Genomic DNA, 25,548 nt, shown 5'->3' on the forward strand with positions numbered 1-25,548 from the left:
CACACAAACACACACTCCTTGACACAGTTTGGTCGCTCTCTTCACAGATTTAACGATCTCACGGAGATCTCGGCAGGCATATGGTGGAATCCGGGGGCGGTATGAGGGGGGGGGGGTTTAGGATCGACTGGTGAAAGGCGGCTGGCGATGACCGAGGGAAAGGGAGAAAACCCGGAGGGAGGGGGTTTTTCGGTAGATGACGATAATGATTGGTCTGCCCCTTTGTATTTATTTTCTTCCAGTAATTTTTTTCTTTTGATTAGAAAGATAAGATCTTCCAGAAAAGCACAAAATCCAATAAAAAAAAAGGTCGATGAATAAAGAGAAGGAACATTCCAAGCGGAGATGAATGTCGTGACCGTCTCGACTCTGACAAAGCCGCCAAGCTCTCGCTGCCCCGTGTTCTCCGTTCTCCACTTCTACCGGACTCGAATGAAACTCCGTTTTCTACTCCGTTACATGCTCCACTTAAAGAGGCTGAGACAAGTGAAGACCTTCGTTTGCCTTGTTGCCCACAGATCGACAGACGGCGCTTCCCATGCAGATCGGGCGCACGTTTAGGCCAATCTAAGGCGGCCCAGAGCCGCTCGGGGAAAAGGAATTTCAAGGGATGCGTGAGGATGAGATGCCTCATGAACTATATACCCCGGGTTGGGTAGGATGGTTCGGTACGGGGTTTGCCTACCATGGATCAACCCAGGCAAAACTAATGATTCAGCGTGACGAGACTGACGAAACGTTTCATCACTTGACATGGCAAGATGATTCAAATATGAGCATCTCCCATGAGCAGAATCGAGGCGATCCCCCCGCTCTTATAAGTACCCGTGAGCAATGTTACGCTACATCAGTGTGATCGTGAGAAATGCAATAATGACTCGTTCAGTTCAGTTCAGATTACACAATGATTCACTGATTCTATTCAAACGTATTCATCATGTCTCTCTCTAATCTCTGAACATATGCCAGATAACGGGGGGTATATGGCTCCTGACATCTATTTTGTGGCAAGGATAACAAGAGGAGAAAAGAAGAAAAAATTGACAATGATAAAAAAGACACACCCCGCACTAATATACTACGAGTAGATCCCAATGCCTGCCACTGGGGATTTACACAATGCGGAAAACAAAAGCAAGAGCAAGTCAAAATAGACACAAAATGGTTAATGAGCATGGCCAATCTGCAGGAAAAGCGGCAAGATCATGCCTACAACAGAAGCGATCAAGTCTCTCATTGACTTATCGGATCCATCCGGGGATTCACGAGCATCACCATACCCGTTTGTAGGTGATTCCCGTGGGGAAGAGCCAGGTCCATTTTCTTGCATGGTGTGCATTGCCACATACCTGCCGTAGTCAGCATACCGTTTGAGAAAATAAGAGGGCGGCAGAGTCCAAGAACTTACAAGAAAGTGCCTCCAGAGAAAAGCAAGAGCATTCCGGTCCGCCACTGAGAGCCAGTCTCGTCGCCGCTAGAAGATCCCAACATGTGTACAAAGAGGAAAGTGGCAAGAGCTCCGACAGGAGCCGCCAAGCTGAAGACCAAAAGATGCGCTCTCGCAGTCCGGCTTGATAGCCCCTGCTTGAGGAGAATTGAAGTCAACCCAAAGGAGGCGGGAGCCTTGTGAACCATTATAGCTAGGAAGATGATAAAGCTCAGGCCGGTATCAGATGTTGATGCACCTAGCGCAATGCCGTCGGCTGCCGCATGGATGACCAATCCTGTAGTTGTAGCAAAACTGTGTCCACGTCGCGAATTCGAATGGCCAGCATTCAAAAGTCCCCCATCGCGGATAGGCGAGGAGCCCCGTCGCAAACCCGACCCAAGGTTATCGAGCGAGATGTGATAAGGAATCCGCTCGCTTTTTGTCGGCGAAGCAAATTCCGGCAATTTATCAATCAGATACATCATAATGAACCCACTGATCAGGGCGACTCCAATCCAGGCATGTGGGGAGTTATCTTCCGCTTCTTCTGTGCTCGAGTGTTCGGTGGTATCCTCCTTTCGTGTAGATAGCCCTGCTACTACTACACCCGACGATTCATCACGGTCAAAAATCGGAGCGGATGATTGATGATCTAGTGATAAGAAAGAAACGGGAGTGTCTGCTGACAATGCGGTATCGTCGTTGCTGTCTAATGTAGATCGCATCATCACAGGAACTCCCTGCGACTTCCAATCAACATGGGCTGAACGCGTACTAATGGTCTTCTTGCTAGCGGAGCTAGCAGTGTATAGAGTCTCGATGCCCTCTGGTATAATAACAATCAATGACGTCCCCACTAGCACGCCCATGCCGATCGAAGATATGAGGCGGAGTTGTGAGGGGGAGAGGGTAAAGGCAAGAGGCAATGAACCGACAACAAAAGATCTAATAAGTATGTCAGTAATTCCAAACATGCGGTCAAACAAAATTTTCAATGGTGAGAGAATCTTACGTTACGGCCATCACAATGCTCAGAGCGAGCAGAGTAAAGAGTCCCTCCATGGTGGTCTCTTTGTCGCAAAAGCTTGGCACTTGTGCTCGGGCTTTAAAGGACTTCGTTCATGGTGTCCAAGGCAGAAACGACAGTAAAAGAAGCCCGATCGTGCACCGGGGAGAGTCGGGGATGGTTGGAATGGGGAAATGAAGGAGCCAGAGTAGGAGTGAAGGAGGGAAGAAGGTACAGATTGTTACTTGGCGTCACGCAAGCCGACAACTCGGACCCACGCATTCTTGTCAGGTACCGCTCTCGGATCAAACCATCTCCGTGGCCAATACTAGTAGTTATTTTTGAATTTCCGCCACACTTTATACTTAGTACAACCACGTCCTTTCCCCAGAATGAATCTAGTTTTTTTTTTCATATCAAGTCGATCGTATTGACAACAGTCACTGATGTTTGGGGGTTGAATATTGTTGTTCAGTCCCTCCAAACAAAGAACATTGCCTAACTGATTACTAGATACTCCGTACTCGGACTCCTGTACTCCACATACCCTTGGATCTGGGCATATTCCCTTGAGGTATTCTAAATTTCACAGAGTCAAGCACGTGGTATTTGTCTGATCTTATGTTTCTTCCTTCAAGTGGAATAAGTGGAATCAGTTAAAACAAGACTAACATTTGCCCCAACCCTATGAGTCATGACATTATTGAAGATTTGTCAAATTGAGACTAGTGCATCCTTTCGTGCCTTTGGGGTCCGGACGTGACTCACTGATTGATTTGATATTTGAGTCTACATCTCGATTCTTTGTGAATACCAAGTGTTTACTCAATTGACAAGAGTACCTTGTCATATTTTGCTCTTCGTCTTACTTGTCCAGGATTACAAAGATGGACCACTTTCGACACTTCGCTTCCATAGGAACGCATTCGTTGAGTTACGCACTAAGAGGAATCCAAAGACAGCCTGGTACACCTTTGGTTATCATCCTGACCGGAATCACAAGCAGCGCATTGGAATGGAGTGCAGTCTGCCGACATCTTGAGTCTGAGGCATCAATCCTACTATACGAGCGCTCTGGTTATGGTCATAGTGAAGAATCCCCGAGCAATCCAGACTCCCTCACCATCATAGATGAGCTGTCCCGCCTATTGGAATCAGCCTCCCTGAAGCCACCATTTCTTGTTGTGGGGCATTCATGGGGTGGTATTCTAGCCCGGGAGTTTATCGCCGCTCGACCAATCGAGGATGTTTCCGGCCTGGTGCTCATTGATGCAGTCCAGGAGCGCATGCTCTTCGAGGCATGGCCTGACCCTAGTATTTCGGCCGTCACGGAAGGGTTGGATTACTATGATGTTGTTGGGATTACAAGAGACTATCAGTTGACGGCGCCGGAGTGGAGCGATCTTGTGACGGAGGAATCCAGTGAGAAGCATGCTCAGCAGGCGGATCGAGAAATGCCACATCTCCAGATCAGCCGTCCTGTCATCGAACAAAAACGACAGCTTGTTCCTGGTCAAAACATACTTGAAGGGAAACCTCTCAGTGTGCTTAGGGGAAATTCTAAGCGGGATCATGAGCTGATGTATCAGGCCGGCGTAGCCAATGGCAGAGGCAATGAGGTGCAGAGAGCTGCTTTTCGCCGTTATTTGGAAAAGTGGGAAGAAAGTGAAGATTCTTTCCAACGCGAGTTCCTTCATATGTCAAGCTTGAATCGATACTCTGTGACAACAAAGAGTGGACATAATATACAGATCACGGAGCCTCAATTGGTCGCCGGTGAGATTCGATGGGCGCTTCAAAATGTTTTCAAATAATTTACAGGCCATTTTATCGAAGTTGTCAAATGAAACCTATCAACAAACTCCATCAGGTGCAGGATTTTGCAACGCTCATTCAAACCTGAATAATTTCAATATTATTGGTCTTTGTTTCACCTTCACTGAGACGCCTTTTTGGGAAGTTAAAATCGAAAGACAACATGTTACACTTCTCCAAACCATTAGATATTCAAGATTTATGGGCCTTGGAAGTGACCAGACTCCGCTCAATCTTTTGGTAGACGTAGCCCAAGGTAGGGTAGGTACATACCCGGGTGCCAAATGATAAAGAGCGCAACACAAGGATAGATCATCAATGCATCAAAAACATACGCTGTCCATTCGTGTGTATTGACGTACCCAGTGACATCCTCCGAGAACTCGACGAGACGATAAATAGAACGAACCTTTCACTCCAAGCTCACGTTAGCGATATCCAGCCCATTCAATGTTGCAAATAGTAATTTGTGAGTGGTGGGTTGACTCACCAGAATCAGTAAAGTAGTCAAGTTTATAACTCTTAGCAATGCAGGCCAATGCAATTTTCTCACAATTCCATTGATGGAATAATGCTTTTCATCAATATGCTCATATCGCTCGCCCATTTGTTTGGAAAACCTCTTAGACGTAAAGTTGAACCGCACAGCTGCGACTGAAAAGAGTCCAAATGCCACCAATTGAATGATGACGCCTGCCTGGGCGAGATTCTTGCCTTTGGCTAGTTTGCTGGCTGCACCTGTATCTGTAGCAGTGACCGAAGATATCATCACAGCGCCAACTAGTTGGAGAAAGAGGGCAACGATGTCAAATCCAACAAAAATGGGCGTAATAAATCGTGGGGGTACCCAGCAAAGATGAAATGTGCGAGCGTCTTTAGGGACGACTAAGAAGAGAATTCGACCAAATAATATGTAGCAGCAAGCGGCCATGAGTACAGGGGCAAGAATGATGAGGGCGAATTGGAGGATGTAGACCGATCTCGCTGTTACGTTTTCCACGGATATGCATCGGCCAATGTAGCCAACTGCCTCCACTGCCATTTTCAGTGTTATGTTAGAATACATGAACGGTATCTGTATGAGAAGAACCTTGGAAGGATCTCTGGGAGAGGGGGGAAGATGGACTCACTCGCAGCTGCTACTACCATAATGACCCATACCCATGCCTTGTAGCGGATCCATTGTATGAATGTCAAGACAAAGGCAATGGTATACAGAACGGCTGCAACAATCGCGACTGGTAATGAGGGATTGTAGCGGTAGTATGAGGCTCCAGCCTCGTGGGAACGGATTTCCAATGTCATGTGTCAAGTTCCACCAATCGGTGTGTCACTGGCACACTATACTCAGATGTAGGAACAAATATTAGAATGGCAATGTGGAGCTGGGGGATTTAACCCATTTATAGTGATGCTCCTGGACCTACTACGTTTGATCGCATGGCATAGGGATTCGGGCATTTAGCCACCCGATCTCCGTGACGGGCAAGCAATTCGCCGTTTCTCTAAGTGTTACCAAGGTTGTCATTCATAGTGGTCCGTCTCTTCCAACTCAATCTCCATTTTCAATCTGTTGGAATGGTTGGTTATTTTAGTGTCATCCCGATTCCCACTGGTTGATTTCCAAGGCCGCGTGAGTCGTGACGCAGATATTCAAATTCTAAGCCACCCTTTATCGAATCTTTTGAAAAGATTTTAGGCTTCCATCAAGATTTGACCCCAAAAAAATGAAGAAATATCTACAAAGTTCAGACTGTCAGTATTGTACTTACTACTGACCCGCCATGGACGGCGAAATGCCCACCCCATTAGGAATAGTGTCCGAAAAACAACCAAGTGGATCTACTAAGAGTAGATTCACCAATCAAACGACGGGTGATCCACGTTTTTACATCGGCTGCTTACCTGGCTTAGCTTTCGCCCTTGAAGACCGTGGCTGCGCAACTTCGCTCTTGTGACTTGTCACGGCAGAAGCCCACGATCTCCTTACCCCTTTCATCCCAGCCAATGTATGACGGCGTTATTGATTCCAATATACAATGCCTTTTTACGGTCGTCCCAGCAAAAACTGTGAGGGTTGTCGGGAGCGGCGAATCAAGGCAAGTAGTAGTCAGACTGGGCCGCAGGCTAGTTGAACTAACGGCAACCAAATTGATAGTGTGATCGTATTCAGCCGGTCTGTTCGCAGTGCATGAGAGCGGGGAAGCCGTGTGGTGGCTACCGTGACATCCCGGCTCTACTGTTTCGTGACGAAACAGACAAAGCAGCTCGGAGGTCTGCAACGGCCAAATCTAGAGCAGGGGAGCGCCGAAAGGTCCCAGCCGCTCCAGTATTAAAATCAGATGCATCGTCAACAAGCTCTGAAGAAGAATTGAAAGCTGCCGTGCCGCAGCGGAGACTCATTCTACCGTTGGTTCCCACTGTTCCCATAGCAGTGTCCACCACCGTGGAAGATCTTGGCTTGAAGTTTTTCTGTACACAATTTGTAACGGCCAGTTCAGCGGCAATGGACGGGCCCTTTGTTTTGTCGACTTCATCATTTATAGACACGGTTTCCGTGGAGCTGTCATTTCGAGATGCAGTGGCATCAGTTGGGCTAGCTGCACTGTCCAATGTTACTCGGGATCGATCTCTCCGGCTAGCGGCAAGAGAGAAGTATGCGTTATCCTTGAATGCCGTGCGTCAGGCTGTGGCGAATCCACTTCAAGCTAGACCCAATGAAACCATAAAGATCATCTTGATGATAGGTTTATATGAGGTATGATCCGTCGACCCCACGTGTGGCACGTGTCCCACTTCGAGTCCCCCCCCCATAAAGCTTTAGCTTGCCTTGGCTAGCTCACTGACCTTTCCACCTCCAATCTCTTTAGATGGTTTGCTGCAACTCAAGCCAGCTTGACGCGTGGACGATTCATCTAGACGGAGCTGCCGCCTTATTGCGACAGGGGTCCTTTAGCAAGGCGATAAAGACCCGTGACCCGCGCGCCCAGTTACAGTTCTTCTATTTTTCCATGGTCAAATATTACCACGCCCAAAAAGCACTACCAATTGAATTTTCAAATTTCACAATCAATTCACTTCAATCTTCAAATCCCGATGATTTGCCAGCCATTGATCTCGTTGATATCCTGGCGCGGTTCATGAACTTTCATACCACCCGCGGTGATCCAAATTTCGATCCCTCGAATGGAGTGCGAACAGCAATAGCCTTCGATACCGAGCTAGAACATTGGGAGGAACATCTCCCACATAAATGGCAGTTTTTTGTCGAGACTTCGAGCGACATGAAGCAGACCTTCTATGGGAAATATATGGTCTATCATGACATGTGGGCGTCGAGAGATCTCAACTACTACTTCTGGGGCCGATTGATTGTCAATGAGATGATGTTGAATAATATCGCCAAGTTGGCACGAGTGGGCCTTCTGGAAGTTCAACATCTTCAACGACGACAACGAGCACTGGGTGTGGTATCGCAAATGGCGACATATATTTGCACGGGCGCTTCGACCATATTGGGTGGGTTCGAAAATGGAATGCCGCTCAAAGGACAGACTCAGGTTCCTCCTTTGAATGGTGTCTTCATGTTGCTATTCCCATTGACCGTTGCCGGTGACTCGCCTGCTGCTCCAGATGAAGTACATGAGTGGGTGGTACAGAAACTTCAGACCATTGGATCCAAAATGGGAATCCAGAGAGCCCTAGAACTTATACCAAAGATCCAAAGAGTGCGAGCTTGGAAGTCGCAGCTGATGAGTATAGAGCAACAAAACATATAAGCTGAGATTAATGAACTATGTAATTTGGGATGTGAGACGCACGGGTTTTTTTTTGGCGGCTTCCCAGGGAAATGATAAGATGACCACTCATGTACAGTATCCTAGTAGATTTTGAATGTAAGTGACGTGGAAGCAGGCATACCAACATCGTAGGCATCAGCCAGCCGACAAAGCTACAGGGCCGAGAATGTTAACCCAGTCGATAGTAAATAATATGTATAAATATAAACTTGCTACTTGATTCAAGAAGCAGAGCTGAGTCCTGACATTGAGCTCTCTGAAACCGCTAGTCCAAATTAGGTAATACTGGTCCCGACGCGGTCAGACGCGCCTCCATCTCTCCGTCGCATCTCTCATTGACCCAGGCTACTATCAACCAATCTTTCACTTTACCATCCATCCACCATGGCGGAAACTGACTGTAAGCCAATTTGGTTCTTTCTATCGATCTGATAACTGATCAGTCTTTTAGGGTCGTGCGACGCCAACGATGCGATCCATATCACCGTCGTGCAGCCTGGCGACACCAAACCTAAGACGCTCTCCACCTTCCACCCTCAATTCACTTATCCCATCTTCGGAGATGAAGAACAGATCTTCGGATACCAGGGTCTGGTGATTCGTTTGCGATTTGCCGCCCATGATTTGCGTCCTCACCTGCACATTTCTTATGATAAGAAATTTAAGCCTGTTGGCGACACCGCAGCACTTGATCTTCTTGGAACCCTGAAACCATTTGTTTCGGAAGGTAAATTGAGCTGTTGTCCGAGAACTCACTTGAGTCTAGCTAACTGAGGAATTTTGAAATACAGAAGCGCTCATCAATCTGCCGGAATACGAGAAAGCTGTTCAAGAGGATCCGTCAGCAAAGGACTTTACACCACCGGGCAAGATGGTATATGGTTATGAGGCCAATGACAGACAATATGAAATTTGGGCTGGATCCCTGGCGGATCCGCGGGTTCGGCTTCTTTTGGACCGCGTGCAAGTTTTGGTTTCGTTGTTTATCGAAGCTGGAACTCCGTTAGAGACAGATGATCCTGAGTGGAGTCTGGAGCGATGGACCGTTTTCTTTGTGTATGCGCACCTGCCCATCCTTTCGACCGCCTCCGTGCTGACCATTATAGATACGAGAAGATTACGCCTCCAACGCCAACCGCGTCCTCGTATTCCATTGTAGGCTATGCGACCACCTACCGATACTGGTATTACCAACGAGACCGGTCCCAAAGTCCTATCATCAAGAACGACGAGTTCCCACCAGCAGAGATCAAGATTTCCGAACTGCCCGCCCGTCTTCGTATTGCTCAGTTCCTCGTTCTTCCCTCACACGCCCGCTCAGGGCACGGAACCCACCTCTATACTACCATTCACGCATTCTGCATTGCTGATCCCACGATTGGGGAGCTGACGGTCGAAGACCCCAATGAACAATTCGATGCCCTTCGCGACTCGGCCGACTTCTGTCTCCTGCGACCCGAGTTTCTTAAACATGAGGTGAACCTCAACCCGGATCCTAATGGCGCATATTCCAAAAAGCAACGCCCCCGTGCAGTGCCTACAGCAGTATTGATCCCAAGCAAGACACTTGTCGAGATTCGCACTGCTTTCAAGATTGAATCCACTCAGTTCGCACACATCCTTGAGATGTTCCTTCTTAGTCAGATCCCCAAGAGCCACCGTCTGGCTGGAGGAACCAACCTTGCCCGGCTGTTGATAAAGAAACACAAGGCAGACGATGCAAATGACCGACGATACTACTGGTGGCGCATGCTTACCAAACAGCGCCTGTACAAGAAGCATAAGGAACTTCTGGAGGAGCTGGAGCTGCTTGATCGAGTGGAGAAGCTTGATGACACTGTCCGCAATGTGGAAGAGGGTTACGAGATCACACTGGATGCTTTAGAGCAGCGCCTAGCCGAACCAGAAGACGAGGATGCAGCTCCTAGCAGCAGCCGTCGCCAGAAACGCAAGCTTGCCGTTGAGGATGATGATGATGATGAAGAAGAAAATGGTACTGAACTGGCCAAACGCCCGAAGGTGTAGGGATTTATGGTTAAAATGCCTTGACTGATGAAAATGCTTTCGCACTATGTAATTTATCGCAATGGGATATCGGCCCTGGGGAGTCAGGTTTAGTTCTCAATCCAATTCTTACATGTACCCACTTAAGAGGTACCGAATGAATGTCATCAATAAAAAAATTGAGAAATTCGTAGTATTATTACATGATCAAGGTTGAGCCCCTAAATAAGTATTCAAAGATGAAGGAATTTGTAGTGTTCGGTTGAAAACATTGAACTGAAGCACCGACAACACCGAGTTCGGCTTATCATTTTTTCCGTTCTCACAGCTGATGCGGAGCTCGGTTGCGCCCATCGCTCTCTCTCCAACCCCTCCAAATCACCGCAACGGCCTTCCTACCGGCCCTATAAGCTTTACTGAACTCGTCAATTATTTCACTTGCAGAGTGGAAAATCTGGAACCATCATCTACTCCAGAAAACTTGCGCTCAACAACCACCCACCGCCATATCATCGATCGCAATCCACAATGGTAACCCCTCCCATCCTGCCTGTATCTACCGCAAATGCTAATATAATACCGACAGCTTCCCCTCGGCCTCCTCACAGCCGCACAGGGCCGCCCCATGCTCGTCGAGCTGAAGAACGGCGAGACCCTCAACGGCCACCTGGTGACGTGCGATAACTGGATGAACTTGATCCTGCGCGAAGTTGTGCAAACTAGCCCCGAAGGCGACCGCTTTTTCAGATTACCCGAAGTCTATGTTCGCGGTAACAACGTACGTCCAGAGAGAATAGTCATCCGATGTTCAATGTCTTTCCTCCAACAGGCTACAAGGCTATGAGACTAACCAACCACTCCTCCCGCAGATCAAATACCTCCGAGTCCCTGATGAGATCGTCGATATTGTCAAGGAGCAACAACAAAACCAACCACAGAACCGACGCGGCGGGCATGGCCGAGATGGTGACCGAGGCCGAGGCCGAGGTCGTGGCGGTGGTGGTCGTGGTGGACGTGGTCGCGGCGGCGGCGGCGGCAGTGGACGAGGCGGTGGCCCCGGTGGAGTGCAATAGAGGAATCAGTGCAACATATGGACGAACACAGCACCTTTTGCATGGCTGAGAAGAGGTGCAAAAATGAGATACCCTACAGAGACAGACGGAGTGGGTAAGATCGCTCGGGGCGCGCTGGTTGAACGGATTTAGTCGAGCATGGCCGTGGCGTATCTGGCTCTGTATTTTTCAGTGGGAAATTTTGATGATCAATAAATATTCTATTAAATCCCAGACTTGTTTCTCTTTGGTATCATGATCATTTGTAGACCAGGCAATAAAGCTGCGAATTGGCAATATTAGTCAGCATCGCGCATTTCATCTCGATTTCCGGGGATGTGGATGAACCAACCGCCGTGAACCTCATACCCCGACATGTCGCGGCAGGCACTCGTCTTTGATGGGTTATGGCACTCACTTTGCCCATCATTCAACCGATTACCATTGGGTCGCCCGTCATATCTACTCAAGTCACGGAAATACAGCTCCAGGCCATGTCCGCAACCCGCGATTCGAATTGCGCCGAAAGTGCCACGGCGGTACTATGCCAGCCAAGATAAAGAAATCGGCGACTCTAGTACACCTGACGAAAAACTGACTCATATCCTGCATTCAAACAATGACGATCCCACATCCTCCCCGGAACCAAAATCTAAACCCCAATTCAAACCCAATCCACATGAAGCAGATAATGCAGACCGTCCATTGCGCAAACCTCGGATGCCACTTCCCAGGGTACCCGATTCCTTTTATACAAAATCAGCCGCTGAGCTCGAAAGCATGTTACGGCGGATGATGACCAAACAACCGAATATTATCGGTGCGACTCAGATTTTACGAGCTTTGATTCGGGATCATAAAACCGAACCGCATACACGCCACTATCAAGCGTTAATACTAGCCCACTGCGACCATCAGATGGGATCACCGGAGGTGGTACAACATCTGTTACAGGAAATGGAGGAGAATGGTGTCACGGCGGACTCGGGAACACTTCATGCAGCTTTAAAGGTAAGAACCGGACATATGTTTTCCGCATAGACTATGAGCTAATTTACCGGGGTCTTTCATCCAGGCTCTTGCTGTTCATCCAGATTATATACTACGACAAGATGTTCTTCGGATGCTTCGAGACAGGTGGCTGACTGTTAGTCCCGACGGATGGCATTTCATGGTCGCGGGTCTTCTCCGAGATCATCAGTTTGAGCTGGCGCTAGATCAAATTTCACTAATGGAACGGAAAGGAACTCATATTGAAAATTGGCTACACAGTATGGCTGTCTACCAGCTGTGTGACTTTCAAGAGTTTGATGAAGTTTACCGCTTAATGCAAGCCCGCATTGAGCAAGGCCATGATATGACGCCTGAACTCTGGGCGCATGTGTTGAAAACTGCAAGTCAAGCTCTGCATTATGATTTGACCTGCTTTATTTGGCGGCGAATGGTGGATCTGGGCTATCTGAAGCCATCTCTGGACATTTACAGTAATGCTTTGACAATTGCATCGGAGGCCGGTGATATTGAGTTGGCTCTTTCTATTGTCCGCTCCTGTGATGCCCGTAACTTCCCCTTGAAGGCCCAGGATTACCAACAACTTCTGCATATTTACTTGCGGTCTGGGGATCTTGCCGCTTCCTTCAAGCTGCTTTGTACGATGCACGAACTCGGGGTTGTGCCTGCGGAGCAGTCAATCGAGTCCGTGGTCTCCCACATGATCGACCACCACACCGACCCCCGTGAAGCGTGGCAGATGCTCAAACGCTTGAAGAATGACAAACGAGAAATCCCCATTGGCTGTGTTCGCATCATCGCTGAACTCTGCGAGAATTTGGCCCATGATGACCCATCAGTGGTGGATGATGCAGTGGGTTTCTACAAAGAACTCTATACTTTGTGCCCCGAGGGGGCCGACGTTCACGTCTACAACATTTTGATTCGGATGTGCCGGCATGCCCAAAACCGGCCGTCGGGTCTATTTCTTGTGAAAGAAATGGCATCCTTTGGCATTGTCCCCGATGTCACTACCTTTGAATCCCTCATCCTGATGTGCCTCGATGCGCGCAATTACCAATCGGCATACATGTACCTCCGAGACCTGTTGGACCGGGGAGACGAAGTCAGTGATGAGACCCGTGAGCAGATTCGCCATCTTTGTTCCCAATCTGTGAATGAATTTGCAGTGCGACTCCAACATCACCCTGCTGTTCAATTCGTGGAGCGTCCTGTAGCGCCGGCGAGCAGCGTGGACAAAGATTCAACCCTGGACCAGTCTCAAAACACGGCTGATCAAACAGGACATCGCCGTTATGGTCGACCTTGGGTCCGAGCCGCGTTCCGACGTCAGACGCTCTCGGACGAAGACCGTATCGCATGGAATAAGAAGCGGCGGCAAAATAAACGGCGGCACGAGGCGATTGCTCGGACGGGCGAGTCCGAGGCTTAGATCTGTTCTTTTTCTTTTTCTCTTTTTTTTTCTTCCTTTCAATGTGATGAATGCCAAGTACAGGGACTCGGTCTTCGGGAATATTGTGAACTACTATGCGGTATCAGACGCGTGGAGCTGCCAAGTCAGTGCTGCACTAGACATCACATTTTCTTTATGCTCCCGCGATAATCAATCTAGAACAGAAAAAAAAAAAATTCTCAAAACCTCCAAGTTTGGGTATGGTGCGACCATTCCCTCGTAGAAGCTGTACCGTAGAACAAGACATGAATATTCTGACTCGGGACCAAAAATGAACAAATGGCGATTTTGCCGATCTTGGCAAAATGCAAGTGAACCTTGGGTACTCGCGCCGTTTCACTTATCCGCACTACCGTAGTCCACAAACCAAAGATCGCCAGGGCTTGGAGTCTCCACTTCTCGAACCAGTGGTCATGATTGGACTCCACAAGGCACAAATCTTGCTTTGAAACAATGCACCTCAGATAGATCCCGGCTCGACCTGTCAGACAATAAGACTCTGTAGCACTGTCTGACGCCCGCCTCTTCATTACGGGCCCTATTTTCAGCCTTTAGCCTTTCTCAGCCATTTTCTCAGCCACCGAGTGGGTTAGAGAGAAATGATTTGATGAATGGACGATTGAGTATCCCCTGAAGGCGAGGGATCGACAAGTGGATTGAGTAACAAAGAAGTGGAGTTGAGAAGAAAAGGGGAGAAGTATTTCCGCTTTCTACTTTTGGTTCCCTCGTCCCAAGGTTCCTTGTACACTCTTGAGTCCCAACCCCCAGTTTGACTTGACTAGTTTTCAACTTAAATTCCATCTCCCCCTTCTTTTTCCACTTGACCACTTTTCAACCCCATTGTACAAATTTTGCTCTTCCTTTCCCTTTGACCTTTTCATAGAATCCGGAATGCAATTCACTACTCTCCTCCCTGTCTTCCTATCCATGGGCTTGGCCAATGCTGCCGTCCTCGCTCAACCCTCTACCTGGCAGATCTCCAACTGGCAGATCGTCAGCTCCGGTGGTACTGTCTACTCCTTCAACATTACCGGTGCCGCTTCTGCCAACTCGCCTGGCTTCAATACCCACTGTGAGGGTATCGTCCCCAATGCCACCGCCTGTGACGACACAAACATCACCGCAACCGTCACCGAACAGACGCACCCTTACTGGAACCTTGCTGTTCAGCATGAATGGCACCTCTTCCCCGCTGGTGAATCCGAGCAGACCTACTGGCAAGCCGGCTCCAAGAATGTGACCCAGACCCAGTCCAACTTCACCATCACACCCGACGTGTTCTACGGTGTCGCGTAAATCATGATAAACACCATGATTGTTTTCCACAATTTTGGGGGAATTTTTTGGGATTTCTTTTTTGTTATCATGTCCCTCCATTCTCGTCATGTCTTGGGTATGGGGACTTTGGGCGGATTGATGTTGTAATGGGCGTTGGGCTTGAATTCCGGATGAAATGTCTTATGGTTGGGGCGTCTTAGGGTCCTTTTATTCTCTCTCTTATTTTATGTGGGCGCTTTCACTCCTTTACGACTCTGTTTTTGGCTCCTTTTGGTCCCTTGATGGAATCACAATCCGCTCGGTCTTGTATATAAACATTGACAAATTCTATGTAAAAATATTTATGAGAAATTTTAAGATTTACATGCCACTGTCAGGTACACATTCCTGAATTCCTATCTAAGTAATTAGCTATGTGTGGTGTGCAGCACTTGAGTAGCATGTGACGGGTTTACTTTTGAGATTATTCTTTGGCCAGTTTACGCTCTTTGCAATTATTTTCCAAATCTTTCAAGCATCATGATAACTAGAATGTTAGATTGGTAATTAATATGAATTATCACTCTTCAGTCCTGAATGTTGTCTGGCATGGCCCACCTTTCAATGACTGCCGTAGTCTTAGTCTCTGTGACATCATCGACTGCGCCTCAACTCTCCAACTTTCCCCATTGCCAACATCCCTCGTGCCCCCAATAAACAAGTTCTTCCTGGTATACTTTTCTTAAAAACCCTGCAGCCCTCTATACCAATTTCATAATATTTCTTCATGAGCTTTTGACTGGCGAAGAAAATGGTAAGATCCCATTGGTTCCTGGCTTGGGTTAAAATAGCTGATTCCTTCTCCGCAGTCCTCCATTCTCCGCCAAATCGTGGCTGGTCCTAGATTACAACACCCAGAGGCAAATCTCGACCTATGCTATGTGACAGATAACAGTATGTTACCTCTGGCGAGACCTCTAAAGCCCGCGTTCATATTTGCATATTAACGTTTTTTTTACTAGTTATTGCTACCTCTGGCCCTTCGGGAACCTATCCACAACGAGCGTACCGCAACCCTCTTGATGCGCTGGTCACCTTCCTTGACTCCAAGCATGGCTCGAACTGGTGTATCTGGGAATTTCGTGCAGAAGGGACCGGATATCCGGACTCGGAGGTATATGGACGGATTCACCATTTCCCATGGCCAGATCACCACCCACCGCCCTTTGCTTTAGTCCCTAATATAATGGCCAGCATGCGAAACTGGCTGCAGCGATTAGATGAACAAAACGAATTATTGGACTCAACCGACAACTCCAATCAATCTGATTCGGAGAAGAAACAAAACTCGTCAAGCAATGGCGACCGGGTTGTTGTCGTGCATTGCAAGGCAGGCAAAGGACGCAGCGGGACCATCGCAACCGCATACTTGATCAGTCAAGAGGGATGGAAAAAAGAAGACGCTCTACAGCGCTTTACAGATCGACGCATGCGTGTTGGGTTCGGAGCTGGCGTTAGTATTCCGAGCCAACTGCGCTACGTTGACTATATCGACCGGTGGACGAACCAATTGAACAAAGTATATATAGAACGCCCCGTTGAGATCGTCGAAATTCACGTGTGGGGCATGCGCGACGGCGTAAAGGTCGCGGTGGAGGGCTATGTTGACGAAGGCAAGAAAAGGAAATGCATCCATATGTTTCATCGACGTGAGCGAACGGTGATCGAGTCGGGTAATACCACACCCGTGAAGGAGCAGACTGATGTGAAGACTGCGAATCTCACTCCGGGCGCAAATGCTCCCACTTCTGCTGCGACATGGGCACCATCGCCAATGGCCTCACAATCCGATTTCTCCAGCTCAGCGACAGATCTCCCACGCCCATCGACTATTTCACCAGCAACACCTACATTATCCGCCGCGATTTTTAAGCCCGAAAAGCCACTTATCGTCCCTGGTTCTGATGTCAACATTGACTTTGAACGCCGCAGCAAAGCGTCGTACACGGGATTTGCAATGGTGACTTCTGTTGCCCATGTGTGGTTCAATCCCTATTTTGAAGGTGGTGATAAGCATGATTCTGGTGTGTTTGAGACCGAATGGGAAGCCATGGATGGAATTAAGGGAAGCGTGAAGAAAGGGATCCGCGCACTCGAGCGATTGAAGGTTGTCTGGCGGTATCCCGACGAGAATCCTGGCCATACTCCCTCATCTGGGCATCCAATCAAGATGCCTGAGCCTGGTGAGCCGATAAATGAAGGTCAGGCTTCTGACTGGCAGCACACATCGCAGCCTGAGTCTGAGTCTGGATCTTCGCCTCCTCATCTCGGGGACGAACAGGAAAACCGGCCACCTCTGCCAGACCGTGCAGCCTCAAAGGCCTCGAGTGAAGTGAATTCTAAGTTGACCACAAGCTCTGAGACGCCTGCGCCTTCTACCTCCTCGAACCATGAAGAGTCGGCGGAGGGGTTGGATATGAGATTAGGTCTGCGACCCCAGACTGATGCGAGTAAAGATGTGAGCTTAGCAGGGAGTGAGGATGAAGAACGGACGGTGGACGAGGAAGGTCGTGTGGTGAAGGGCAAGGGCAATGGAGATCTGGAGGGCGTGAGGTCTTATTTTAAGGATGGACAGGACGACGGATAACTTCTGGATATCACAGGATAACCGCTTTTTATCATTATCATGCATGCATGTATCATAGACAGCATACGAAATATTTTTTTTGCGACAGTTCAATGTTTTCTTCGGGTCTCATTTTCAACTTTTATGGCATTATGAAGGCATAATGGCAATTCAATATACAATACTAGTAACCTTACGATGAGGCTCAAATTCGATTTTGTTAGCAGAGAAATATGTCTGTTGTCTCTAGATCTATGTATTAAATTATGAAACATTTAAAATCATCCGAGTATCAATATCATCCCCCAGAGAGCATCTAAATGCAGAAAAAAAAACAAATCACGTAACCCAATAAAACGCCATACAGATCAATCAGTAGGATATCTACAAGGGTACAAATCCCTCCATGCGTTTGCGCGACTCTTCCTCCTCCCGGCGCAACCGATCAGCCTTTCGGCGTTCATAGACTGCGCGAACAACCCGGCGCACCTGTTGATCGCCCTCGGAGTAATTGGCCTTGGCTAACCCAACAACAGAGTCAATCTGATCAGGGGTGTAGATGAAGTTCCAGGTAGACAAAAAGTCATCCACATCGGGGTCAATGGTATTAGGGTGGGGAGTGGGTCCATCGTCTTCCTCTTTGGACTGTGACTGAATGGAATGGGCGGCCGCAAGAGGTCTGCCATTGGTAGCAGGTGGAAGTTCAGGGGCCGAGGGATTAGGAATAAGAGGGAAGTATACAACGGCGATACCAGCATCGGGTCGCATGAGGTGAAAATCTGCATCGGAGTGGTCGCCGACGGTTTCGGGATGGAAAAGCCGCTTGGAGGGCGGGGGTTCGTCCTTTGAGGTGCGTTCCTCCGTCGTGCCAACCCAGATGTTGCAATAGCCTAGGTCGGAATCGGGTTTTACAGACCCGGTCTTTTTCGAAGAATTGAGCCTGTCTTCGGACCGACTTTGAGCTTCATTTATCTTCCTATTCACTTTCTCCTCCGTGATATTCTGTGGCTCACGCAGCGCTTCTTCCGTGGCTTCCAGGCTTGTGCCCTCTTGGGGCCATCCAGCACCCACAGGCCAGCCCTTGATACCTCGTTGTTTGGCGTAACCATCTACGACTGAGAGCCAATTCTCGCGTTTGATGTCTGCAGATGCATCAAAGGCGACAACAATGTCAACGTCTCGACCAGGCCGAAGGAGAGGGTAAATGGGAAGATTGTTGCTCATTCCAGCATCCATGAGGCGAAGATGGCTGCTCTGGAAGATAGACTCTGGGCATGAATCGGGGAGTTGATCTTTCATTCCCAGCACATAGTTGGGGATGGTGGCCGGATCAATTGGATGAACTCGAATCAGGTCTTTATTTTTGCCTTGAATAAGAGAGTCAATTCCACCGAAGCCGGCAAGACCCTTTACGAGAGGCCGGATTTCTTTGTAATAATGAGACAAAGTGGCGCAAAAGGCGCTTCCCCATATTCCCATCAAACCGGGCACCCGTAGTTCGGGGATAGGAAAGTTCTCAGGAGAAAGTTGGCTCTCTCCTCCTTGAAAGTGTCGCCCTAAAGCCCAGATGGGAATGCCAGCGTTAAGTTCCTCACAGAAAAACTCATATGGGGTGAACTCAAACCACTGGAACCAGGCTTCGCGGGTTGCCTTCCTCATCATCTGCTCGGGTGTTGTGCCCTGATCATCATCCTCTACCATAGGGATTTCATGTCGCACAGCGGTGTAGATAGGCATAGGATGCGCACCACTGAACAAATTGACTTGTTGGCTTGACAACTTGAGATCTGAGTCTACAACGCCCAATTCACCACGCGGAACCATCAGTCGTGCCGCAAGCAGAAGGCCATAGATGTCCACAAGCCCAAAATCTGCGCCAGGGTCTCCTTTAAGTTTCTCAACCAACCCACCGAGAAGATACTTATTGGTGGGGGCAGTAGTGAGAAGGTTCAGCGCTTTTGGTGGGAAGGCAATATGTACATCCAATCGGCTCTTCAGATGGTCGACAAGCTTGTTGAAATTCCTGCCAGTAATAGAGGAGTGGTATAGGGTTTGAAGCCAGCAGCTGCCACTGACGCCTGCAGTGTAAGTTACACAATCCCACAGGCCTGATTCCTGTGCAGCAAGGTACGACCCTGTACCTGCAACTAAAGCACGAAGTCCACCACCCGAGCCGCACATGGCGATAACAGGCACATCATCCGGGTGAATGTCACCCTCAGAGATATTGAGATATGATGCCAACGCTTTGACGGCGTGCTGCTTTCTTTTGTTTCGGAATTCCTGTTCCTCCTGGCAAAGATCTCCGCTTACCCGCACCTTGGCATTTCTCAAGATCTCTGGGTTGGCCTCTGCATCATGTGCCTCCTTCCAAATATCGTCTGCTAAAGAGCCAGGTGCCAATGAAAGCTCGCGCTGGAGCTTTTGTGCTGTAGCTGGTAGCAATCGTGCCCAATCGGGGACAATGTAGTTTGTAATGCCTCCCCCTAGATCACCCCACTCTGGTACCCCAACAGTATGTTTCACTTCGTCAAGCTTCTGGACAATTTTTGTCCAGACAGATGCCTGACTCTCAGCCAATTGAGAGTCATTTTTGTCGGACGAAGAGCTCCTAGACTTTGAATTGGCATCGTACTGAGCAGAAGATGTGGAGATGTGGGTTTTTTGGAGATGTCTGTTAGGCTGCGTCCATTGACCCGCAGTATAAGCCGCAATTGCTGCTGGGGGAACTGTCCAGCGCAGCCGTGAAGCGCTTGCAGCTCCCATTGTCGCGAGGAAGTGAGGATAAGAAGCTGCAAGCTGCATACAAGCAAGCAATTTAAGAAATCCAAGTCCGGAGTACCTGATTTACCGCGGGGGATGACCTCATATCATGTGACACGGAAGCACAGACGGGCCGAAAGAGCAGATTACAGACTAGCGTGTTTATCGGAACTGCCTGGGGCGGAGCTTATCTGAGGCAACGAACATCAATTTCCCCCCGTCGACCCCACACGGGCGCACATGACAGCTCCTGGTGATACCGTCTCTCTTGTTTCAAATCTTTTGACGCGATCGCCATGGTGGCCCCCCGGAATACTGCGTATGCGGAGGAGAGCGCTGAGGTAGAGGTGCTCTACGCCAACCTCGAGAAGCTCAACCGCCTCACCAAGAAGATTCAAGGGTCCATGGTCCGCCTGGAGACAAGTGGTAAAGTGGTCAAGGAGGCCATTGGCCCGATCTATAGCAATACACAGTCTCTTCAGACTACCAATATCAATATTGACAAGGTCAACGATGCCATCGACCGTCTCCGTCAGCCTCTGGACGCGAAGAGTCGAGAGGAGGGTATCATTCGCGCAGGGTATGTACCCAGTTCCCACACTCTCCACACTCTCACAGACATTTTAGAGAGAGAGAGAGAGAGAGAGAGAGAGAGAGATCTGGAATGATATCAATGAATCAATTAAAACTAACTGACTTGCTTGCTTTACAGACCGCTGAGCTCCGGCCTCTCACAATACATATCGGCGATGAAACGTGTTGAAAAGGCGCTGGTCGACCTCAACACTACAAATTTACGATCAAACCAGACAGCAATCGCAGATTTCAACGCGCTACTAAGTACTGGAAGCGGTCAGCTCCAAGAAATGTTCCGATCCGAGTTGAAACAACATGTCACCCCAATAGAGCCGTTGCACTATTTAACGAAAGGTCCGTCTTACCATTTTAAGGCCTAGCCTATTTTGGGGGCAAGGGAAGCTAATCCCCGGTATTTTATAGAACTCCCATTCCCTTCTATTCCCGAAGAAACACTTTCCCAACTGGCCCCACTGTGTGCATCGATTGCCTCCGCATCCGCCCTGGGCCCCTCGCGAAACAAAGGAGAGAACCCTGCAATGAAGATTTATGCTGAGGTGCGCGGGCCGTATATTACCTCTGGCCTGCAAAACCTATCCATTGCGTCTCTCAATACTGTCAAGCGAAGACCGACCGATGGACCATACAAACAAGGTACCAACGGCATTGGGATCTACTCCAATGCATTGGAAGCATTCATCAATACTGAGCATGCGATCATTGTGCAACTGTTCCCTGGGGATCAGCAGGGACTTGCCTTACAAGCCGTGTTTCTCTCAGCGATGGGAGAGTACTCCAAAACTCTGCGTGAACTCAACCTATACATTCGGCAAAATCTCATGACTGACTGCTTCCTCGCATTTGAAATTATTGAGATTGTGACGGCAATGTCCTACCGAATCGATTCGAAAACTGCAGAGTTGAAGGGCCTATTAATAGAGGCGCTGCGGCCAGTGCGTGAAACTGCCAAATCTTCCCTATCTGAGCTGCTAGAGGAGACCAAACGCAAGGCAGCCACCGTACCCTTGCCTCCGGATGGAGGGTCAGTTCCCTTGGTTGAGGAAGTCATGAACTCCCTTGCCACATTGACGGGCTACTCAGGCCCCCTGGCATCTATTCTGACCTCCCTTGGTGATGGCAATTGGCGATCTAAATCTAGCACCGCTGGTACAGCGCCTTTGGACGTTGGGCCTGACAGCGGTACCCTTTTCTCGCACTTTATCTTGGATATGATTGAATCTTTAATGACCGCACTGGAGGCACGTGGTCGCTCCTTCCACAAGACGAAAGCCGCACTGGGCGTGTTCTTGTCCAACGTTTTCTGTATTGTCGACCGGTCGATCCGGCAAAGTCCAGAACTGGCGCGCTACTTGGGTGCCCCGGACAGCATTGCCCGCATCGACACCTTCCGCAAGCGTGCTACATCAACCTACCTTGACGCTTGGAAGGAGACATCCCAGTTCCTTCTTGATGTTCAATACACATCCCGCTCTGGTGCACGACCCAACTCGGGAGGTGCCGTGGATTCCAGCAGTATCGTGAAGAGTCTGTCATCGAAAGACAAAGATGCCATCAAAGACAAATTTAAGTCGTTTAATGCCAGCTTCGACGAAATGTTGTCCCGGCATAAGCCCCTTCACATGGAACGGGAAGTACGTTCGGTTCTGGGACGAGAGTTGCAGGCGGTTCTTGAGCCACTTTATGCCCGATTCTACGATCGCTACGTGGAGATCGACAAGGGCCGCGGCAAGTACATCAAGTACGACAAGTCGAATCTTTCGGTGCAACTTGCCCAGCTTTCATCATAGGTCATTTTAGGTATAGATCTTTATTTTCTTCCAGGTCTCTTATAATGACATAATAATTGCCTATCTATCCACGGTCCACGAGAAAGGAAAAAAAAAAAGGCCGATCTACACCTTATATACTCTACACGTGACTCTCTGCCCCACCAATTCCAACTCTACGATAACGTGATAAGCCCCGCTAAGCCTGAGCAACAAAAATTGCTTCCGGCATCGCACATTGCACACTGCCTTGTCCTTGTTCTATCTGTCGGTTTTACCGTTCAATTCATCTTCTAGGTGACTTTCACAAACAACCGACATCATGTCTTCCTCCAACGATGTCTACCAGACTCCCCTCAACTCGCGTTACTCGAGTATGTCCTCCATCCCACCATCCCGCCAATGATGAGCGGGCTGGAATCCGGGGATCGAACTACATTTTATTAACCCGGCCCGCAATCGAATAGGCCCGGAGATGAAGTATCTCTTCTCCCCTCGTATGCGCTTCTCTACATGGCGCAAGCTGTGGGTCTGGCTCGCCGAGTCCCAGAAAGGTACGACAATATACGGATGAACAGGTTGAATCTATGTGGGGAAGCCAAACATTCAATTGACTGGGTCTTGCTTCTATAGAGCTTGGACTGCCTATCACCGAGGAGGCTATTGAGCAGATGAAGGCTCATGACACCATTCAGGACGAGGAGTTCGCCGTCGCCGCCGAGGAGGAGAAGCGTCGCAGACACGATGTCATGGCCCACGTGCACGCCTTTGGTCTGGTCGCCCCCGCTGCTGCTGGTATCATCCACTGGGGTGCCACCTCTTGCTACTGCACTGATAACGCTGACCTGATCATTCTCCGGGATGGTCTGGATATCCTGATCCCCAAGCTGGCTGTTGTCATTGACAAGCTGTCCCAGTTTGCCCAGGAATACAAAGATCTGCCCTGCTTGGGCTTCACTCACGGTCAGCCTGCTCAGCTGGTCACCGTTGGCAAGCGTGCTTGTCTCTGGATTCAGGATCTCCTGATGGACCTGCGTAACCTCGAACGCGCCCGTGATGACCTGCGTTTCCGCGGTGTCAAGGGTACCACCGGTACTCAGGCCTCCTTCCTCCAGATCTTCGAGGGTGACCACGCCAAGGTTGAGCGTCTTGATGAGCTTGTCACCGAGAAGGCTGGCTTCAGCTCTGCCTTCACCATCTCCAGTCAGACCTACACCCGCAAGATCGACGTCGATGTCGCCAACGCTCTTGGCTCTTTCGGCTCCACCTGCGAACGTATCGGTATTGACATTCGCCACTTGGCCATGCTCAAGGAGGTTGAGGAGCCTTTTGAGAAGGATCAGATTGGCAGCAGTGCCATGGTGAGTGGACTGTTCGATCCTTGAACCATGAATTGCAAACCGGCTAACCAATATGCAATGTAGGCTTACAAGCGTAACCCTATGCGTTCGGAGCGTCTGTGCTCCCTTGGACGTCACTTGCAGAACCTGCCCAAGGACTGCCTGGATACCTACTCCGCCCAGTGGTTTGAGCGCTCTTTGGACGACAGTGCCATTCGCCGTATCAGCCTTCCCGAACTTTACCTGTGCGCCGATGCCTGTCTCATCCTGCTGAGTTAGTCCTACTCTTCCGCCCTTGTTTCCTCGGTTTGGGTCCTTTTCTAACTATGCTGTAGACAACGTCAGCTCCGGCTTTGTCGTTTACCCCGAGGTCATCAAGCGCCGCGTCAACGACGAGCTTCCCTTCATGGCCACGTAAGTTACTGACCCTTCATTTGAAGTTTGGGATTACCGAAGCTCACGATATGTCTAGTGAGAACGTCATCATGGCCTGTGTCAAGAAGGGTCTTTCCCGCCAGGATGCCCACGAGGAGATCCGTAAGTTTTGATCTCCTTTCTATTAGCTCCTCTCTGTGTGTGTCTCTAACGGTAATTCTTTCTTCCAGGTGTCCTCTCCCACCAAGCCTCCGATAACGTCAAGAAGCTCGGTAAGGACAACGACCTCCTTGACCGTATCCGCCGCACCGCCTTCTTCGCTCCCATCATCCCCGAGCTGGACAGCCTTCTCGACGCCCGCACTTTTGTCGGTCGTGCCCCGGAGCAAGTGCAGAAGTTCACCACCACCGAGGTTGCCGCTGCTCTTAAGCCGTACGCTGAGGTGGTTGCCAAGTCCGAGACATCTGCTCTTTACGTTTAAATCCAACTCCTAGGCTTTCTACTAGGTATATATCTGTCTTGTGTTTCGAACTTGTGATAGGCCGGCACGGTCAGGAAAAATGCGACATTGAATTTGAACCCCCCCCCCTCATAGAGGAGTTGTGTATAGTTGTTTAGGTCTATGAGATATGAGATTGAGATCAATAATGAGATCAATACTTTCCAGTTTTTTTTTATTCAACCTTGGAGCATGTTTTTTCAATGATTTTGTTTTTCTCTAACATCAAGAAAGAACCTTGGCGGATGTGAACTATTAAGGGCAGCTAGATATACTGATAGCTGACATGCAGAAGAGAGCAAAACCACCCCAGCGTGATTTGCATCAATATCCAAGCACGTTGTATATGCAGAGAAAGGAAAACATTTTGGAAGGCACAGTCGCTGGCAATGCAGTCTGAGGGGAGAACGCTATATGCAATGGAACAAACGCTAGGCAAGACGGCAAGCAAATGAACCCGAGAAAATCCACCAAGAGGCAGAAAAAGACAAAGTGAGAATCAAAGGAAAACACAAAGGCTCTAGAATTCAAACAGAAGAAAAAAAAAAAAAAAAAAAAAAAAAAAAGAACTAGACCGGTGGCTTTTGTTGCCAGGACTCAGGAGTATATCGCAAATTGCGGAGGGAGCGAGGGATCGGATTCTCAAGATGCAGCGGCTGGACAAAACCCGGTTGGTTGGGGATGCACACGCGCAAGCCGTGTGTATCCACTCGCCACCTAAATAACTCATATGACACATTCCAGGATAGTGGGAA

The 25,548-nt window shown here is 49.0% G+C and overlaps 10 protein-coding genes across 10 annotated transcripts; 8 read left to right on the forward strand and 2 right to left on the reverse strand.

Annotated features, from left to right (window-relative positions):
• Nucleotides 1–1,165: 1,165 nt before the first annotated feature.
• N7466_008113 (Mn(2+) transporter ATX2) lies at nucleotides 1,166–5,555 on the reverse strand (the record flags this gene model as incomplete). The annotated part of the gene is made up of 6 exons (XM_057167502.1): nucleotides 1,166–1,349; nucleotides 1,409–2,374; nucleotides 2,442–2,532; nucleotides 4,524–4,659; nucleotides 4,741–5,285; nucleotides 5,381–5,555. 6 exons carry the CDS (start codon nucleotides 5,553–5,555, stop codon nucleotides 1,166–1,168), a joined length of 2,097 nt encoding a protein of 698 aa, XP_057018133.1.
• A 734-nt stretch (nucleotides 5,556–6,289) lies between these two features.
• Nucleotides 6,290–8,029, forward strand: N7466_008114 (Zn(II)2Cys6 transcription factor; the record flags this gene model as incomplete). Its single annotated transcript, XM_057167503.1, has 3 exons — nucleotides 6,290–6,349; nucleotides 6,409–7,008; nucleotides 7,121–8,029. The coding sequence occupies 3 exons, from the start codon at nucleotides 6,290–6,292 to the stop codon at nucleotides 8,027–8,029; spliced, it is 1,569 nt and encodes a 522-aa protein (XP_057018134.1).
• A 405-nt stretch (nucleotides 8,030–8,434) lies between these two features.
• On the forward strand, nucleotides 8,435–10,075 carry hat1 (histone acetyltransferase catalytic subunit HAT1; the record flags this gene model as incomplete). The annotated part of the gene is made up of 4 exons (XM_057167504.1): nucleotides 8,435–8,450; nucleotides 8,502–8,777; nucleotides 8,842–9,106; nucleotides 9,157–10,075. 4 exons carry the CDS (start codon nucleotides 8,435–8,437, stop codon nucleotides 10,073–10,075), a joined length of 1,476 nt encoding a protein of 491 aa, XP_057018135.1.
• Nucleotides 10,076–10,582: 507 nt separating this feature from the next.
• On the forward strand, nucleotides 10,583–11,507 carry N7466_008116 (U6 snRNA-associated Sm-like protein LSm4; the record flags this gene model as incomplete). Its single annotated transcript, XM_057167505.1, has 4 exons — nucleotides 10,583–10,585; nucleotides 10,641–10,832; nucleotides 10,924–11,020; nucleotides 11,410–11,507. 4 exons carry the CDS (start codon nucleotides 10,583–10,585, stop codon nucleotides 11,505–11,507), a joined length of 390 nt encoding a protein of 129 aa, XP_057018136.1.
• On the forward strand, nucleotides 11,482–13,549 carry N7466_008117 (pentatricopeptide repeat protein; the record flags this gene model as incomplete). The annotated part of the gene is made up of 2 exons (XM_057167506.1): nucleotides 11,482–12,117; nucleotides 12,182–13,549. The coding sequence occupies 2 exons, from the start codon at nucleotides 11,482–11,484 to the stop codon at nucleotides 13,547–13,549; spliced, it is 2,004 nt and encodes a 667-aa protein (XP_057018137.1).
• A 912-nt stretch (nucleotides 13,550–14,461) lies between these two features.
• N7466_008118 (uncharacterized protein) lies at nucleotides 14,462–14,866 on the forward strand (the record flags this gene model as incomplete). The annotated part of the gene is made up of 1 exon (XM_057167507.1): nucleotides 14,462–14,866. One exon carries the CDS (start codon nucleotides 14,462–14,464, stop codon nucleotides 14,864–14,866), a length of 405 nt encoding a protein of 134 aa, XP_057018138.1.
• Nucleotides 14,867–15,638: 772 nt separating this feature from the next.
• On the forward strand, nucleotides 15,639–17,474 carry N7466_008119 (putative phosphatidylinositol-3,4,5-trisphosphate 3-phosphatase; the record flags this gene model as incomplete). Its single annotated transcript, XM_057167508.1, has 3 exons — nucleotides 15,639–15,641; nucleotides 15,697–15,781; nucleotides 15,850–17,474. 3 exons carry the CDS (start codon nucleotides 15,639–15,641, stop codon nucleotides 17,472–17,474), a joined length of 1,713 nt encoding a protein of 570 aa, XP_057018139.1.
• A 363-nt stretch (nucleotides 17,475–17,837) lies between these two features.
• Nucleotides 17,838–20,219, reverse strand: N7466_008120 (putative phospholipase A2 (PlaA); the record flags this gene model as incomplete). The annotated part of the gene is made up of 1 exon (XM_057167509.1): nucleotides 17,838–20,219. One exon carries the CDS (start codon nucleotides 20,217–20,219, stop codon nucleotides 17,838–17,840), a length of 2,382 nt encoding a protein of 793 aa, XP_057018140.1.
• Nucleotides 20,220–20,512: 293 nt separating this feature from the next.
• On the forward strand, nucleotides 20,513–22,600 carry N7466_008121 (EXO70 family protein; the record flags this gene model as incomplete). Its single annotated transcript, XM_057167510.1, has 3 exons — nucleotides 20,513–20,796; nucleotides 20,929–21,146; nucleotides 21,216–22,600. 3 exons carry the CDS (start codon nucleotides 20,513–20,515, stop codon nucleotides 22,598–22,600), a joined length of 1,887 nt encoding a protein of 628 aa, XP_057018141.1.
• A 301-nt stretch (nucleotides 22,601–22,901) lies between these two features.
• Nucleotides 22,902–24,775, forward strand: ade13 (adenylosuccinase ADE13; the record flags this gene model as incomplete). Its single annotated transcript, XM_057167511.1, has 7 exons — nucleotides 22,902–22,953; nucleotides 23,047–23,133; nucleotides 23,213–23,940; nucleotides 24,004–24,193; nucleotides 24,255–24,333; nucleotides 24,392–24,456; nucleotides 24,525–24,775. 7 exons carry the CDS (start codon nucleotides 22,902–22,904, stop codon nucleotides 24,773–24,775), a joined length of 1,452 nt encoding a protein of 483 aa, XP_057018142.1.
• Between the last annotated feature and the right edge of the window lie 773 nt (nucleotides 24,776–25,548).

Source organism: Penicillium verhagenii (assembly GCF_028828195.1).
Source record: "Penicillium verhagenii strain IBT 33310 chromosome Unknown utg000008l_segment0_segment0, whole genome shotgun sequence".
In the NCBI taxonomy this organism is placed as follows: domain Eukaryota; kingdom Fungi; phylum Ascomycota; class Eurotiomycetes; order Eurotiales; family Aspergillaceae; genus Penicillium; species Penicillium verhagenii.